The 14,064-nt window shown below is 57.5% G+C and overlaps 1 protein-coding gene across 1 annotated transcript in view; it reads left to right on the forward strand.

Moving 5' to 3' along the window:
- The first annotated feature begins 2,654 nt into the window (after positions 1-2,654).
- Positions 2,655-14,064, forward strand: part of PAPPA2 (pappalysin 2) — a 93,235-nt gene continuing 81,825 nt past the window's right edge. The window contains exons 1-2 of the mRNA XM_076339645.1: positions 2,655-3,147; positions 8,297-9,359. Coding sequence (XP_076195760.1) covers positions 2,655-3,147; positions 8,297-9,359 — 1,556 coding nt within the window. The remainder of the gene's footprint in view (positions 3,148-8,296; positions 9,360-14,064) is intronic.

Here is a 14,064-nt window from a genome sequence, read left to right on the forward strand (position 1 = left end):
CCCAGATGCTGACCCAGCCTGGTGAGATGCCCCCACGATCCTCCCCTCCCCATCCTCCCCAGCATCCTCCGGGCCCCACCTTGGCAGCGGCTGTGAGGGGAACCTGCCTGCGTGTGGATGGAGAGTGTGCTGGAGCCAGTGCGGGGTAATGATTCACGTGCTCGGCTGCCTGCTCTGGTGGTTCCTTAAATCTGGCCAGGCTCAGGCTCGGGCTCGGGCAGGCATGGCAGGGGAAGCCAGGGGCTTGGCATGGCAAGGAGCCTTTCTCTGCTGTCGCCCATCTCCTCCCAAAAAAGTGGGCTCCTTGGTGGGCTTTCACTCCTCCTTTGCAGCTCCTGCTCCGCACCAGCCCAACAGACAGCAAAGCTATTTGCTCCCGGGTGTCATTTTGTCAAGCGAGTGGCTTAGCCTAGGCCAGAGCCTATATATAGAGACCTCGCTTGGGTGCATTTTTGGAGGGTTTTATTGCTCCAATGCTGGATTAATCCCAGCCAGGCTGTCCCCAAGGAGGCAGAGCTGCCGAACCTCTCAGATGGCAGCACACACTGCTGAGGGTCTTGCGGTCTTGCTTCTTTGGAGTACCCGGTCTGATGACCGAGTAGGGCAGGGTGTTGTGTGGCAAGATGATTAATAATGGCTTAATAAGGTCACCACCATTCAAACTAAGCTGTCCCGTGGGATCTTTTCTTATCAGGCCCTGGTAGACAGGGCTATCAGGAGCTCGGTTCATTCCTGAATGAATACGCACTATAAGCAATGCTTGCTGGCATTGGCCCCAGGACAACACTCTTGCTGGGCCACCTCACTAGTGCCAAGCGCTGCGCTGGGTTATCTCCATGTCCCCACTGCTGGTGGACGGGCACCGGTGCATTCGGTGCAGGCAGGAGAGCTGCAGACCTCTTCTCACCACCTCCCCATGAGCGATGGGTGTTCATGTTGTGCTTGGGTGTGGTTCATGCCCCAAAGGTCCTTGGGAGCTGCTCGAGCTCCTTTGCATGAGCCATCCACGCTCTGCCTGGTCTTGTTGACCCTCTGCGTGTCCTCCCTTCCTCTCCACACACCTCCAGCCCAGCCTCGCCATGCCCTTACCTCTCCACGTGCTTATACCTACCTTTCTCCTTCCTGAGGGGTTGGCGAAGCACTGTGCTCACCCCTCCTAACCCTCAAGTTTTTCCAGTACTATTTTTTTCTATCTCCCCCCCACTAAAGCACCAGCCCCCCCCCTCCTCCCATCACCCTCCCACCTTGCGAAGACAAAAAAACCCAACCCCAACCCCGCGCAGCCAGCTCCTGCTGTTTGTTCTTAAATCCCTTCCCTCCTGCCTCGCTGGTTTGAAAGCCTGTACCCTGGAAGGGGCCTCCCAGCTTTCGCTGGCAACCCTGCTTCAGACTGACCGCCACAGATAGTGTTTGGGAGTGAAGAAAAAAAAAAAAAAAAGAAAAAAAAATCTCTCCGTGCTGAAGTTTTCCTAGTCTTCTGCGCCACGTGCTGGTGCGACGGCGTCTTGGGAACCAAGAAAAAACTTTAGGGGCTTGTTTTCTCACCCTTATGCTTTGAGCAGCTCCTGCCTGGCAGTGCCTGTGCAGGGTGGTGCGTGAGATGTGTCTCCCACCGCTGCCTGCTCCCTTGGTGCATTGATGGGGTTTTTTTTGGCTTTTGGATGTGGCTCTTTCTCTCTTGTCCAGATAAGACGCCTCCAGCCCACCTTTCTGCACGTGTCAAACAGATGGGGTTGTTGTTCAGGGAAGGAAAAAAACCATAAAAGAGAGAAAAAGCAGCAAAATCTCTGGCTGAGGGGGGACCCTGGGTCTCTTCCCACACATTGAGCCCGAGACCATCTCTCCCCTTGCCGGGGGAGGGCTGAGGGGGGATGTCCCCTCCTTTCTCCTTCCTTCCCCCCTAGGTGATGGAGATGGAGAATGGAAGTGAGGTGGGCAGGCAGATATCACACCCTGAGCTACAAGAAAAAACGCGGGCATGTTTCAACTTAGAAAGAAAAAAAAAAACAATTAAAAAAAAGAAAGGAAAAGAAACCAAGTGCTGGACTGCCAAGCAGAGGAATGAGAGAGGCAGCGAGTGGGGCCAAGCCAAGAGCAGCCCGGGACAGGGCAGGTGCTGCCGGTGCTGTCCCAAAGCTCCGGAGGGCGGTGGGTCCCCTCCGCATCCCCTCCCCGCCAGCATCTTGGGCAGCGCCCGGGAGGGCGGAGGGAAGGGAGGGCGATGCTCCGCTCGGGGTTTATTAGATTGGACATAATCATCTTTAAATAAGGCAGCCCCCCCCTCCACACCCCTCCTTGGTGGGGGGGGAGCGGAGCGCCTCGGGGCTTTCTAGATAAGGGCGTCTAACGCATCCCCCGCTCCCGTAGGCAGAGCCGGGCAGCGCAGAGAGCCGCGCAGGGGCCGCCGTGCCCCGGGAACCCCGGCTGCAGGCAGAAGGGGGGTCCCCGCCGCAGTGCTCTCGCCCTTCTTCTCCTCCTCCTCCTCTTCCTCCTCCTCCCGCAGGAGCAGAAGGGAGGAGAGCGGTGCCGGGGAAAAGTTGGGGGCAGCGGCTGCGGCGGGGGCCGGGGAAGGATGCCCCGGCGCTGTCGCCCGCCGCCCCCCTGAGCGCCCCCCTCCCCCGGGGCCGTCTCCCCTGCCTTCGTCCCCAAGGAGGATGCTGCGCGGCGGGGCCCCCCTGGCCGCGCTGCTGCTGGCGGCCGTCAGCCTGGCCCGCGGGGACCCCCGGCCCCTCGACCCCCCGCCGGCCTCCGGTTGCGGGATGGAGGCGCCGAGCCGCCGTGCCGCCTCCCCGCATCACCCCTACGGGCTGTACCCGCAGGGTCCTGGCGCGCACGGGGTGCTCGGCGCTGTAGCCCCGCCGGGCTCCGGGCGGCCGCGGGGCCGGAGACCGCGGGGAGCCGGGGGAGGTGGAGAGGAGCCGGGGGGCGAGGCGGACGGCCAGGTCCGGAGGGAGAGGCTGCGGGGCCGGGAGCCGCAGGTGCCGAACCCCGCCCGGGAGCGGCCGCTGCCCGCCCTGTACTTCTCCGGCGGCCGGGAGCAGCTGGCGGCGCGGCCGGAGGCGCTGCCCGACATCCCGCGGGAGGAGTTCACCCTGGAGGTGTGGGTGAAGGCGGAGGGCGGACAGAGCAACCCGGCCATCATCGCAGGTAAACGCCGTCCCGCCGGCGGGCAGGCAGGGAGGGATGGGGACCCGACCCCCCCCAAAACCCCCGGGGAGGGCTCGCCTGCCTTCTCCGCTGTGGCAGGTGACACCCCGCGCCCTCACCCGTGTCCTCAGCACCCTAGGCTTGAAATATTCCTCCTTCCCGTGAGACCAAACCCTAAAACATCCCCTCTCTTTGCCCCCCTCGCCCCGTCCTTCCAGCCCGCCCCCCCGGCTCCTATCTAGTTTCTCCCACTCCTCCCGCCGGGAGCTGGAAGGTCCCTTTGGGGGACACGCTCCGCCCGACCCCCCCCAACCCCTCATTCCTCCTTCCCCGGGGCCGCGGGCACGCCGGGGACTTTCCGGGGCTCCCCGCCGTGCTAAGCGGCCGCTGCTCCCCGCGCTCCCCGCCCGCCCTGGCCGGGCTCCTGGCGGGTCCCCGGGGCGGGCGGCCGCACGGTGGCAGCCGCGCCGCACGCACGGCCCCGGCCCCGGCATCCCCGTCCCGGGCTCCCGGCCCCGAGGGCTCTGCAGAGCGGCTCCCCGGGGCAGAGGGCCGCTCCAGATGGTTTTTCTACCGGGAGTTACCCCTTCGCCCCACCAAACTAAGGAACAGGCAGGTGATGGAGAGCCTGGGGAGACAGAGGGGACTGGCACATGGGCAGAGAGTGGGGCAGATGTCACCTCTGGCAGTGGTGCTTCATGCGGCCGTGCCAAGACGGGTGCTTGTGGCAGGGTGCAAGCGTGGCAGGGTGCAAGCATGGCAGGGCAGGGCAGTGATGCCAGGCAGGGCTGGGAATGAGTGGCAGTGCCAAAATGTACCGCTCCCATGGTATGTCTGGGGTTCCTCTCGGGAGAGCGCAGGGCCTGCTGTGTTTCTGTGCTGCCCCAGCCAAGCTCACTGGCTGGGAAAACCCTCTCTATATCCTAACATTCCCTCCACTTGCGGTCCCTCCACTGAACCCCCCTCTGCTTTGCTCACTGCCTGGCCCCTTTCATTAATTTATCTCCCCAGCTCATCGGAGCGATAGCCGCATCTTTGCTGCAGAAGAGGTAGGAGGGATGGGCTAGAGACTGGGTGGCAGAGGGGAAAAGCAGCCATGTACAAGGAAACTACCTAGCATTCACCTCACCGTCCACCTTCCCACCGGGGTCCCTGCTGCCTCCCCTCCGGCAGGCAGCGGCTCGGGATGCACGGAGCACACTTCCTAGCCATCGCATCAGCAGCACAGCTGTTTGCATCTGGAGGTCTGGCCTGCAGGTGTTGGGTTTTACTTTTCCCAGCTAGCCAGTGGGGTTTTTTTAAATTTTTTTTTTCTTTCTTTTTTAATTTCCTTGCAAAGGGTGGGACAGTTGTTAGTGCTGAAAGCGCCGCCCATGAGCGCTGGCACTCACTCGGGTAATATCCCCTGGCCTCCGTGCTCCAGGGTTTGAGTCAGCCCCAGGCACCTCCCGCTGTCTGAGTCACCGTCCGCTTCCCACCCTCTCCCTGCAGCTGGGACTGCGGGGCCTGGGTGCGGGTGGTGAAGGGGGTCAGGCCAGCGCTGCTGGTGTTTCATGTGAGCAGGTGATGCAGGCAGCTGCCAGCCCTTTGGCAGGTGTCGAGTCTGCCTCAGATCTGCTGCTCCTGCCCTGTCAGTAGAGAGGGGACTGAGCCCTGAGGTGGTCCAAAGCTATGGAGGAGCTGGAGATGCTCCAGGTGTCCGTGTGTGAGGGAAGGCGGGAGGAAAGCAGGGCAGAGCTGAGCATCTCTCAGCATCATTGCCTGGGAAATAAGGCCAGGCTGAGTAGCTCTGTCTGGGCAAAGCAAGCTGTCCTGTTGGCTGGTGTGACTGGATTGAAAGCTCAGGAATTGGGGCTTTGTTCCCGTAGATGTCACATTTGCCTTAGGGCCACCCTGGCTGGGGCTGTTTGTCCCTCTTAGCCCCTTGGGGGATTTATGTTGGGGTATAACCCCAGCACCCTGCCACGGACACTGCCAGGGAAGGAGAGTGGTCCTTCTCATTTTGGGCAGCAGATGAGAGTCCTTTCATGTGATGTCATTTCTTTTTCCGCCTTTTTTGTCTCACCTCCATCCACACCTGCTCTGCTTCTGGTAAACCCCAAGGGGATTTCCCCTTGCGCCAGGCTGAGGTTTATTTTTACTCAGATCAAAGATGGTTTTGTTGGGTCAGAAGATCCCTCACCAGAGGCAGTCCCAAACTCCTGCTGTGTCTAAACCCAGGTGTCCTGCTCGGGTCCCTGAGCTGCTCACCACTGCTCACCCCGAGGGGTGACCACCCTCTCGGGCTGGCTGCTTTCACGGCACAGCTAGGGGCTCCTGGCCTTTGTCAGACCCTCCAGAGCTTTAGCAGCTCATTTCCCCCTGGTACCTGAATCTCAAAGCGTGTCTGAACTATTCCTTGTGCTGCAAAGCTCCTGGCCCCAGCGGGAAAAGATGCTGCTTTGAGTGTGGTCCTTACCAAGTGGTGCACTTCATCTCTTTGGAGGCTTTTTCTCCATTAGACAACTTTCCTGGCAGACACCTTTCTCTTCATTTTTTTGCACTGTTGCCAACAACTCTTGTTTAAACCCCAAAGTTATCACCCTAAGCACTGATGAACATCTCAAACCAGGTTAGAGCTCCCCTTTCCCACCTGATTGATTAGAGGCAGAGTTGCACTTACGAGTGCTGAGGCCGATCGGCTTGTACCTCCTCTGCAAACAGCTCTTTCCCTTTCTGGTGGGTCACCCCAGGACAAAATACCAAATTCCTTGGCAAATCCTAGGGCCTTCCAGGGTCCAAAAACTGGTACCCTGATGATTTCTTGTGGAAGCCCTCTGGAGATGTCAGGAGCTGGTGCTGGACGGCTCTGCTTCGCCGTTCTGCAGCGGCTCCCGGCTGCGGGACGTGCTGCTCTGCCTGCATGCTCTGTGGCTGCACTGGAGATGGCATCCCTGGCCATGTCTAGGAAGCACCAGCTGCTGCCTTAGTGGGTTTCCAGCCCCTGTTGTAGACCTGTCCTTGGCCTTACTTGCATCCCTTTGAGGAAGTCTCCAGACGTGGTTTTAGGCTCGCTTAAGGTTCTTTTGGCCAGTTTTGAACTTGTCAGGCACTTCCAGGCTTGGCTCCAGCATGGGTTTGTGAGGACACTAGCTCACACTCACCCCAGAAGGCTGTTCCACCCCTGATGCTGTTTGCCCCAGTTTTGCCTTAGTGTTTAATCAAATTTGGGGTGCTTTAAATCATTACAAGGTGAAATGCATGAGTTTTCTTAAGAGAGGAGATACCAAGCCCTGCCTCCTTGACCCCAGTGAGGACCAAATACTAGAAGATGGCTTTGAAGTGTGCAGGTCTAAGCACCTTTCAGCCAGCACCCAGCCCAGAAGTACTCTCCAGCTTTGTCTTCTCATGCCTGCAAGGCTCCTTTGCCTGCCACCTGCTTTTTGGCTTCTCCCTGTCTCAGCTTCCTCTGGTCTTTCTGCTTCCCTTTCACAATCCACCAGAAAACAAGAGTTGGCCAAAGCCCATCTGCCCATTTATACGTGGCTGCCTTTGTAGTGAGCGGTGGCAGGGATCTGTGCCCTGGGTGGTTACGACCATGGGAGAGCCAAGAGGCCACCACCCATCTTGCCCTTGGTGAAAGGGATGGATGGAGTGAAGGGCGCATCTTCCTGGGGTGCAGCGGGGCTTGACTGTGACCTTTGCCGGCAGCATAGACGATGTGTTTACGAGGGCTGGCGGGGGAGACATGGTGTCATGGTAACCTGGCTTCAGTCACATCCCCTGGATGAAAGCCAGGAGGTCCTGCTCCTCCTGGAGCTCCTGCTCCTCTGCGCCTCTGTCTCTCTCCACTGGCCTCTTTGCAATCTTGGAGGTAGGTACAGTTTCCCCAGAGTGTCATACTGAGCATCCCCAGGGAGAGGCGAGGTAGCGGGACAGGGCAGGAGTGCCTTGTTTTGGCCCATGATGCCTTGACACCACAGAGTTGGGTAGGCAGTGCATGCAATGGGAGTGGCACGGTGAGGGACTGGAAAACCCATGCGGCAGGGAAAAGCAGGCTGGAGCATAAGAAATACTGCAGCAAGAACATGAAAAGGGCCTCTGAGCACGGCAGCAGGTTTCAGCAGCATTGGGGCACCGTCGCATCTGGAAGTGATTTGCTGGGGCAGTGAACGGGAGAGAGGGGGGCTCCCAGAGATGCCACTGGTAGGGCTCAAAGCGTACCTTCGAGCTTGCTCGCCCCAGCTGATGACCCATGTGAATGTCCCGGCTGTGGTGATTTAGGAGCCCAGAAGCATTTATTTCAAGCAGCGGGCCCATTTCCCTTTGCCGGTATTTAAGTGCCTTATGGCCATTGATTCCCAAGGGCATTCAGTGCCTGCAAGCCTCTGGTTCTCGACCATGGGCACTCAGCAGCCTGAGTTTCGGGGAAAGTCAGCAAAGCTCCAGGCCTTGCCCAGCCCAAAACACAGGTTTGCAACTTGCTTGGGCACAGAGGGAGAGGCTGAGCCCAAAGCTATTCCTGGGGATGGATTTATGATTGGGAGAGCTTTGAGGGCTGAGGTGTGCACCCGCCCAGCTGGAGGCAGCGCATCCCTATGTCTCCCCCTCCGATCCTCACCCACCCACGCTGGATGCATGACTGGGAGGAAAACTGGAGCATAAAGGCGAGCTGTAAATCTGCCTGGAAGCTGTTGGGGAAGCAGTCTCCAGAGGAGGCTGTTTTGCTTTGGGTTGCTGTGCTCTAATTCTTAAAAGCTTTGTCCCGCAGATAAAAAGCTTAGCCTCTAATCCTGTCCCGCAAGAGCGCTCCTATGGAGAGCAGCTCAGAAACACCTCACTTTTCGGCCTCTCCTCCCATCCATGCTCTTCCTCCCCTCTCCATCCCGCCTCTCTGGCTCTGCCATCCCTCCTGGCTACTCCACCTGCTTATCCAAATGATTTTGGATGGGGACTGGGGTGTCCCCCCTGGTGCAGCACCCATTGCCCAGCCTCTGGCCACCTTCATTTACCCGTGGCAGTGGCAGCGGGAGACTCCCCACAGCCCTGCCAAGAGCTGTCCCACCACCGAGGACCCAGCTTGTGCTCCGGGGAGGAGCGGCGATGCTCTCTGGCCCTCACCAGCTCTCCTCTCTCTCCATCTCCATCCCCATTCCCGTCCCCGCTGCAGGTGTCTTCGACAACTGCTCGCACACGGCCAGCGATAAGGGCTGGGCACTGGGCATCCGTGCCCTGCAGCTCGGCGGCAAGAAGGATGCCCGCTTCTTCTTCTCCCTCCGCACGGACCGGGCGGCCACTGCCACCGAGGTGACCGCCTACCACCGCTACCGCCCCGAGGCGTGGACCCACCTGGCCGCCAGCTACGATGGGCAGTGGATGGCCCTCTATGTGGATGGGGCACGGGTGGGCCGTGCCGGTGGGCAGGGGGGCGCCCTGCACAGCACCTTCATGGCCTCCTGCCGCACCCTACTGCTGGGGGGGGATGCCTGGGGGACCGCGCATGCTTTCCGGGGACACTTGGCTGGGCTGGCCCTGTGGCAGGGCGCCCTGTCCCAACCCCATCTCCAGCGTCCCTTCCTAGAGGGGGTGGCTGGGGGGGTGGCAGGACTGGCTCTGGCTGCTGGCTTCGCCATCCCAGAGGAGCACTGGGTGCCTTTTCGGGAGGGCGCCTTCCCCCGGCAGCGGGTGCTACCGTCCCCGCCATCCCCCATCCTGTGGCCACTGGGCCCCCCTGCCTGTGGGCAGACTGCCTGTGATAACGTGGAGCTGGTCTCCCACTACAACCAGCACTGGCCGCTGCGGAGCGGGAAGGCGGTGCGGTATCGGGTAGTGAACCTGGTGGAGGACGGCGGTGGGCGGCCAACCGTCAGCCGGGAGCAGGTTTGGCGGCAACACCGGGCGCTGAGCGAAGCTTTCCGACCCTACAACATCTCCTGGCAGCTCAGCTTGCTGGAGGTACGCAACTCCTCACTGCGCCGCCGCGCTGTCCTCCTGGGCTGCGAGCCCAGCAAGGTGGGCAACGAGCGCTGCGACCCCGAGTGCGAGCATCCCCTGACTGGCTACGATGGTGGGGACTGCCGCCGGCCCGGCCGCTGCTTCTCCTGGAAGCGCCGCGATGGTGTCTGCCATATGGAGTGTAACAACATGTTGGATGACTTCGATGACGGTGACTGCTGCGACCCGCGGGCCACTGACGTGGCCAGGACGTGCTTCGACCCCGATTCGCCCCAGCGGTAGGTGCGGGACTTATGGGGAGGGGGTGGCATGTTGGGGGATGGGATACACCCTCTCCCTGACACCTGCTCTGCGCCTGGATGTTGCTTCTGACCGGCTGTTTTCCAGTGTGGGAAGGTGGAGGGGTGTTTTCCTGTGGGGACAGGCATGCTGTGTCATCGAGGGCAGATAAATCCCACGGCACGGGATGGCACCTGTCTGTGATGCCCTGCCATTAAGTGTTTTTCCCTGACAAAATGAGCGGGGGGTGACTGGGGACTCCGCCCTGGGGGATTCCCAGTGCAGAGCTGCCGGTCTCTGGTGACATGCCAGCAGGAACATGGGCACCCCGGGGTGGGCAGAGGGGTCCTGTGCAAAGGGTGTGGTGTCCCCTGACCCTCCTGCATGGGATGCAGCGGGGGGATTGCTGACCCTTCCCCACTTTCCCTGGAAGTGTCTAAAAGCCTGATTTCTTAATTTGTATTCTAAATGCCTTTGCCTGAGTGCTGGGGTGGAGGGAAGGAGGCAACACTGCTAAGTGTGAGCGGTAGGATTTGGAAAGGTGTGGGTTGACATGCGTGAGCTTCCCCGAATCTTGCCCCGGGCAGTGATGCCCGTGGGGAGATGCCCTTGGCTGAGCACAGGCAGGGGCTGATCAAACCCTGTACCTCAAAGCCAAATGGTGGTTGGGGAGCAAATCCCCCTCTTTAGGCAAAGGCATGGGGTGGCTGCTCAGTGCCAGAGGAGGATGCATGCCTTTACCACATGCTGCAGGTGCAAAATGCCCTGCAAAACCCACATTGCTCTGTGGAGCATCAGTGCGTGGTGTTAGGGGACCCCTGCTCTCCCCGGGTCCCTTTGGAGGCAGCAGCTGGCATGGGATGGAGCGGGGGACCCCCCCACACACACATGATGGGGGACCCCAGGGCAGCGGGGACAGTGTCCTCGGCGTGGTCGGTGGCTTGCGCGTGCCTGCCCTCCTCCCCGGAGCCTCTGAAGTGCCGGCAGCCCTGCTGATGGCTTCCAGCGGTCAAGACTCTGCCAAATGTGCTTTCTGGCTGGAGGCAGGGAAGGGAAAAAAAAGTCATGGCTTTTTCTTTTTTTTTTTTTTTTAAGCTGTTTCTGTCTCAGTGTCAGAGAAAATTGCTCATTCCCTGCTGCCGGCTCCCGGCGATGGGCAGAGGTGACCACCAAAGTGGGAGTGGTGCAGTGCAGATGGCAGCATCTGGGGAGAAAAACTGCAAGGGATGGTTTTAGGGACACGTTGCTCCTTTGATCTTCTTCTTTCTCCTTTACTTTTTTCCCTGGGCTATGGGAGCAGGTAGGCTGTGGCCATAAATCCTTTTTTCCCAAGCCTGCTTCTTCTCTCTGCTGCTTCCCAGGTGGGACACGGAGGGAGGAGGGAAGCAGGCATCTCTGCTTGGGTGGTGGCAATGGGAGAGGAGTAGCACTTCCCTTCCTCCCTTCCTGAGTCTTTCTCACAAGTCCTTCAGTCATCTGAGAAAACATGGGAGGAGGATGGGGAGCCTTTCTTCCAATGTATCCCTCCAGCTGCGGAGCAGCACACCCTGCCTCTGCCTGAGCACCCCCTCAGAAGATGTTTTCCCACCCCTGGAAGTCTCTTTGGTGACAGCCACCACTGCCACCCTGTGCCTGCCTGTCCCCTTGTTTCCCATCCCTGTGAGTGAGCACGGGCAGTGCTTTCCTGAGTGTGGGGGAGATGAGCGGCTCTCCTGCCTGCACAACAGCTCTCCTGCCTGCACGATGACTCTCCATTCATGGTGGCCATGAGCATCCAATGCCACTCGGCCTTTGCTTCAGCAGGGCAAAGGCTCGGTCCTTGCCCTCTGTGTGCAGTTAGAGAATTGTTTTCATCCTCAGACAAGAAAGGCTCCACCTTAAATTAAAAAAGGCCAAATTTTTGCTGGTATGAATCAAGGCTTCCATCTGTCAGGATTTTCCCCTGAAAGTTGGGAAAGAAAAAAAACAAAACAAAGCAAAACAAAAACCTTGCTTCTGTGGGAAAGGAATGGGAAAATGGGAACACTAGGGAAATAACAAATCTTTCGCAATTTTCTTTCCGCAGACCTCATTGGCCTGCCCAGAAGACAAGATTGATTGTTTGTAGGCTAAGCTCTGAAAAACAAAATCCGTTGTGCCCGGCATTTGGGAAGTGTGGGGGCATGACTTGAATCCTGCTGCTGCTGAGCTCTTCTGAGCTGCCTTTCGCCGGCTTCTTCAGAGATGCTGGTGGACACCCACCCTCCCTGGGCTCATCCCTGCTGAGGATACCCTGGCTCCTGGGGAAGAATATATATGTTTGTGGGAAAACCACTGGGAAATTGGTAGCACGGGTTTGGGAAAAACCAAGGTAAGCTTGAGCTCACCCAAGGGCATGGCCAGGTTGGTGTTTTTCCCCCAAAGTTGGTGGATGAATCCCAAGATACACAAGCAGGTGACCTTAGCCCAAGGGGTTTTGTTCAGGCAGAGCTCCTGCTGAGCGAGGACCTCTGGGTTTGGTTGTAAGGTATTATACTTAAATAAACATTTATGAGAAGCGGGGCAGCTGGGGAACTTACAGAAGGATTTTTAGGGTGGAAGCCAAAATGGGAGAAATGACGCGAAATAAAATTTAACAAACTGTGGAAAGGCGGCACAATAGGAGCCAGGTGCTTTGGTGTGAACAACAGCTCTTGGTCTGTAACTGGAGGAGAGCAAGCAAGCGAGCTGGCTGCTGCTCCGCCAAGATGCCTGCGCTTTTTACACCTGCTGGAGAACCATGTGCCAGAGGCCAGGAGAGAGCTGTGGCTTTGGGAGAGCTGGGGGAGAGGGAGACCCTGCTGCAGGTGGTGCTCTCTAAATCTCCTTTCAGATCAAGGTGACAAGACAAAAATCTTGGGATCTTTTTTCATGGAGTAAATCAGCTCTGCTGTATTTCATTTCATATTGCTTTTACCCCCACAAAGGCTCTCACAAAGAGTGGTTTGGATGTGAATGTTTCTTAGTATGGCCAAAAATGATCCAAATGAGAAAGAGTGAAACACTGGGCAATTTCTTACTAGCATTGTAGACAGATTCAGTCTATTTTGGTGAAGGATCTCGATACCTTGTCTTGACTTGCATGACCTTAAGCACTCATGCAAAAGCTTTTACCATCTTAGCACGTCCCTCATGTAAAATCTCCTTTCCTTGGGCTGCAGCTTTGAGAAAGGCCAATCAGAGGGAGAAGCCTTAGGAATAGCAGTAACTCTAGTGCTTCTTAGCTGGTGGACATCTCAGTATACTTCCAGGGCCACACTTGGTGCTAGCATATACCCTCACCCATGCTTAGCAGGGGAGGGAAATGAGGTTTGGAAAGAAGTATTATAAAGCTCTGGTGGGGATGGACCCAGCTGTAGCCGAGGTAGGAGCTGCCCCCAGCTCTGGGATAGGGGATGATGTTGAAATGATGGCAGTGTTGCTGTGCACAATGCCAGACCATCAAGCCATCTTGCTGAGTCCTTCCTGCACCTCCTCTTGTAGCGCATGGGACAACACAAGTCCCACTGTGCTCTGAGCCAGCTGGGCTACCACCCGTGTGTAAAACCCACTGGTGGGACTGTGTGCTTGTGGCTGGAGGGATACTTGAGCGAGAGCTCAGGTGAACAGCTGAGTGTAGACATCCCTGCAAGGCACCACAACAGGAGCCATAGGAAGCAAGTCAGGGACTTCTCATTCACCCTGACGCACCATATGAAGAACAAGGGGACAGACAATGGCAGGAGAGCTGCCTGCTGTCATCCTTCACCCAGTCTCATCCTGATTTAAAGCATTTTCCAGGAGTTGCTGGCAGTGCAATGCCGGGGTCTGGAGTAAAATTTGCCTTGATTTGCTGCAGACACGCATCTTCTTGCAGTGCCTGAGTGCTGTTGTAATTGGTGCTCTTAGAAAGAAAGCAGCAACAGCTCATTAACAGCAATTAACACTCAGCGAGGGTCCCCCTTGGGCAGTTAGTCAATGAGAGTCTGGTGTGTGACACAGTTAATGTGAAAAGAAAAACTGAAGGGGAGTCTGTTGAACAAAGTGGATAAGGGCAGAGCTGCTGGGCCTTTCATCTCACTGCCTGAAGTAACGGCAGAAATAGCCAAAGTGACAAAAAGGAGGTGAAAAATGATGAGGCGTCTCCAGCCTCTTGGTGGTGTCCACTGGGATGACCACAGCTGTGATATTAGAGTGTACCTGATTAACAGGACACTAGATGGGCTTTAATGCAAGCTAAGCTGGCCTTCCTTCCTAAGGGAAGGATGCTTAATTAGGTTAAGGCTGCTTGGGAGCCTCCCACTGTTTAAGTGGTGTCTTCAAAAGCTGATCCAGATTAACCTCACTGAATGTCTCTCGTGGACAACCCCCAAGGATGAACAAATCACTCTGAGCTATTCTATGGCACTTGAGCAGCCCATTGTCAGGAGATGTTCAGCTGCATATGGTTGGACTGATAACATATAAGGTGTAAAAATGAGAGCACATGAGGCAAGAATGGCATCTTGGGGCAACAGCTGACCCACCCAGACCTTAATGCGAACGAGATGGTAAGGCAACATTCAGGTTAGCTGCTTGCTTCCCCTTTACCCTCCCTTGCTACAGAAAACCTTAGCAGATCTTTCTCATAGTGAAAGAGGGCAGGTACATGCAATGTTATTTCAAAATTATAAGCCTTGGGAGCAACCTGAGGTTACCAACATTGTT

Source organism: Aptenodytes patagonicus, chromosome 5, assembly GCF_965638725.1.
Source record: "Aptenodytes patagonicus chromosome 5, bAptPat1.pri.cur, whole genome shotgun sequence".
NCBI classification, from domain to species: domain Eukaryota; kingdom Metazoa; phylum Chordata; class Aves; order Sphenisciformes; family Spheniscidae; genus Aptenodytes; species Aptenodytes patagonicus.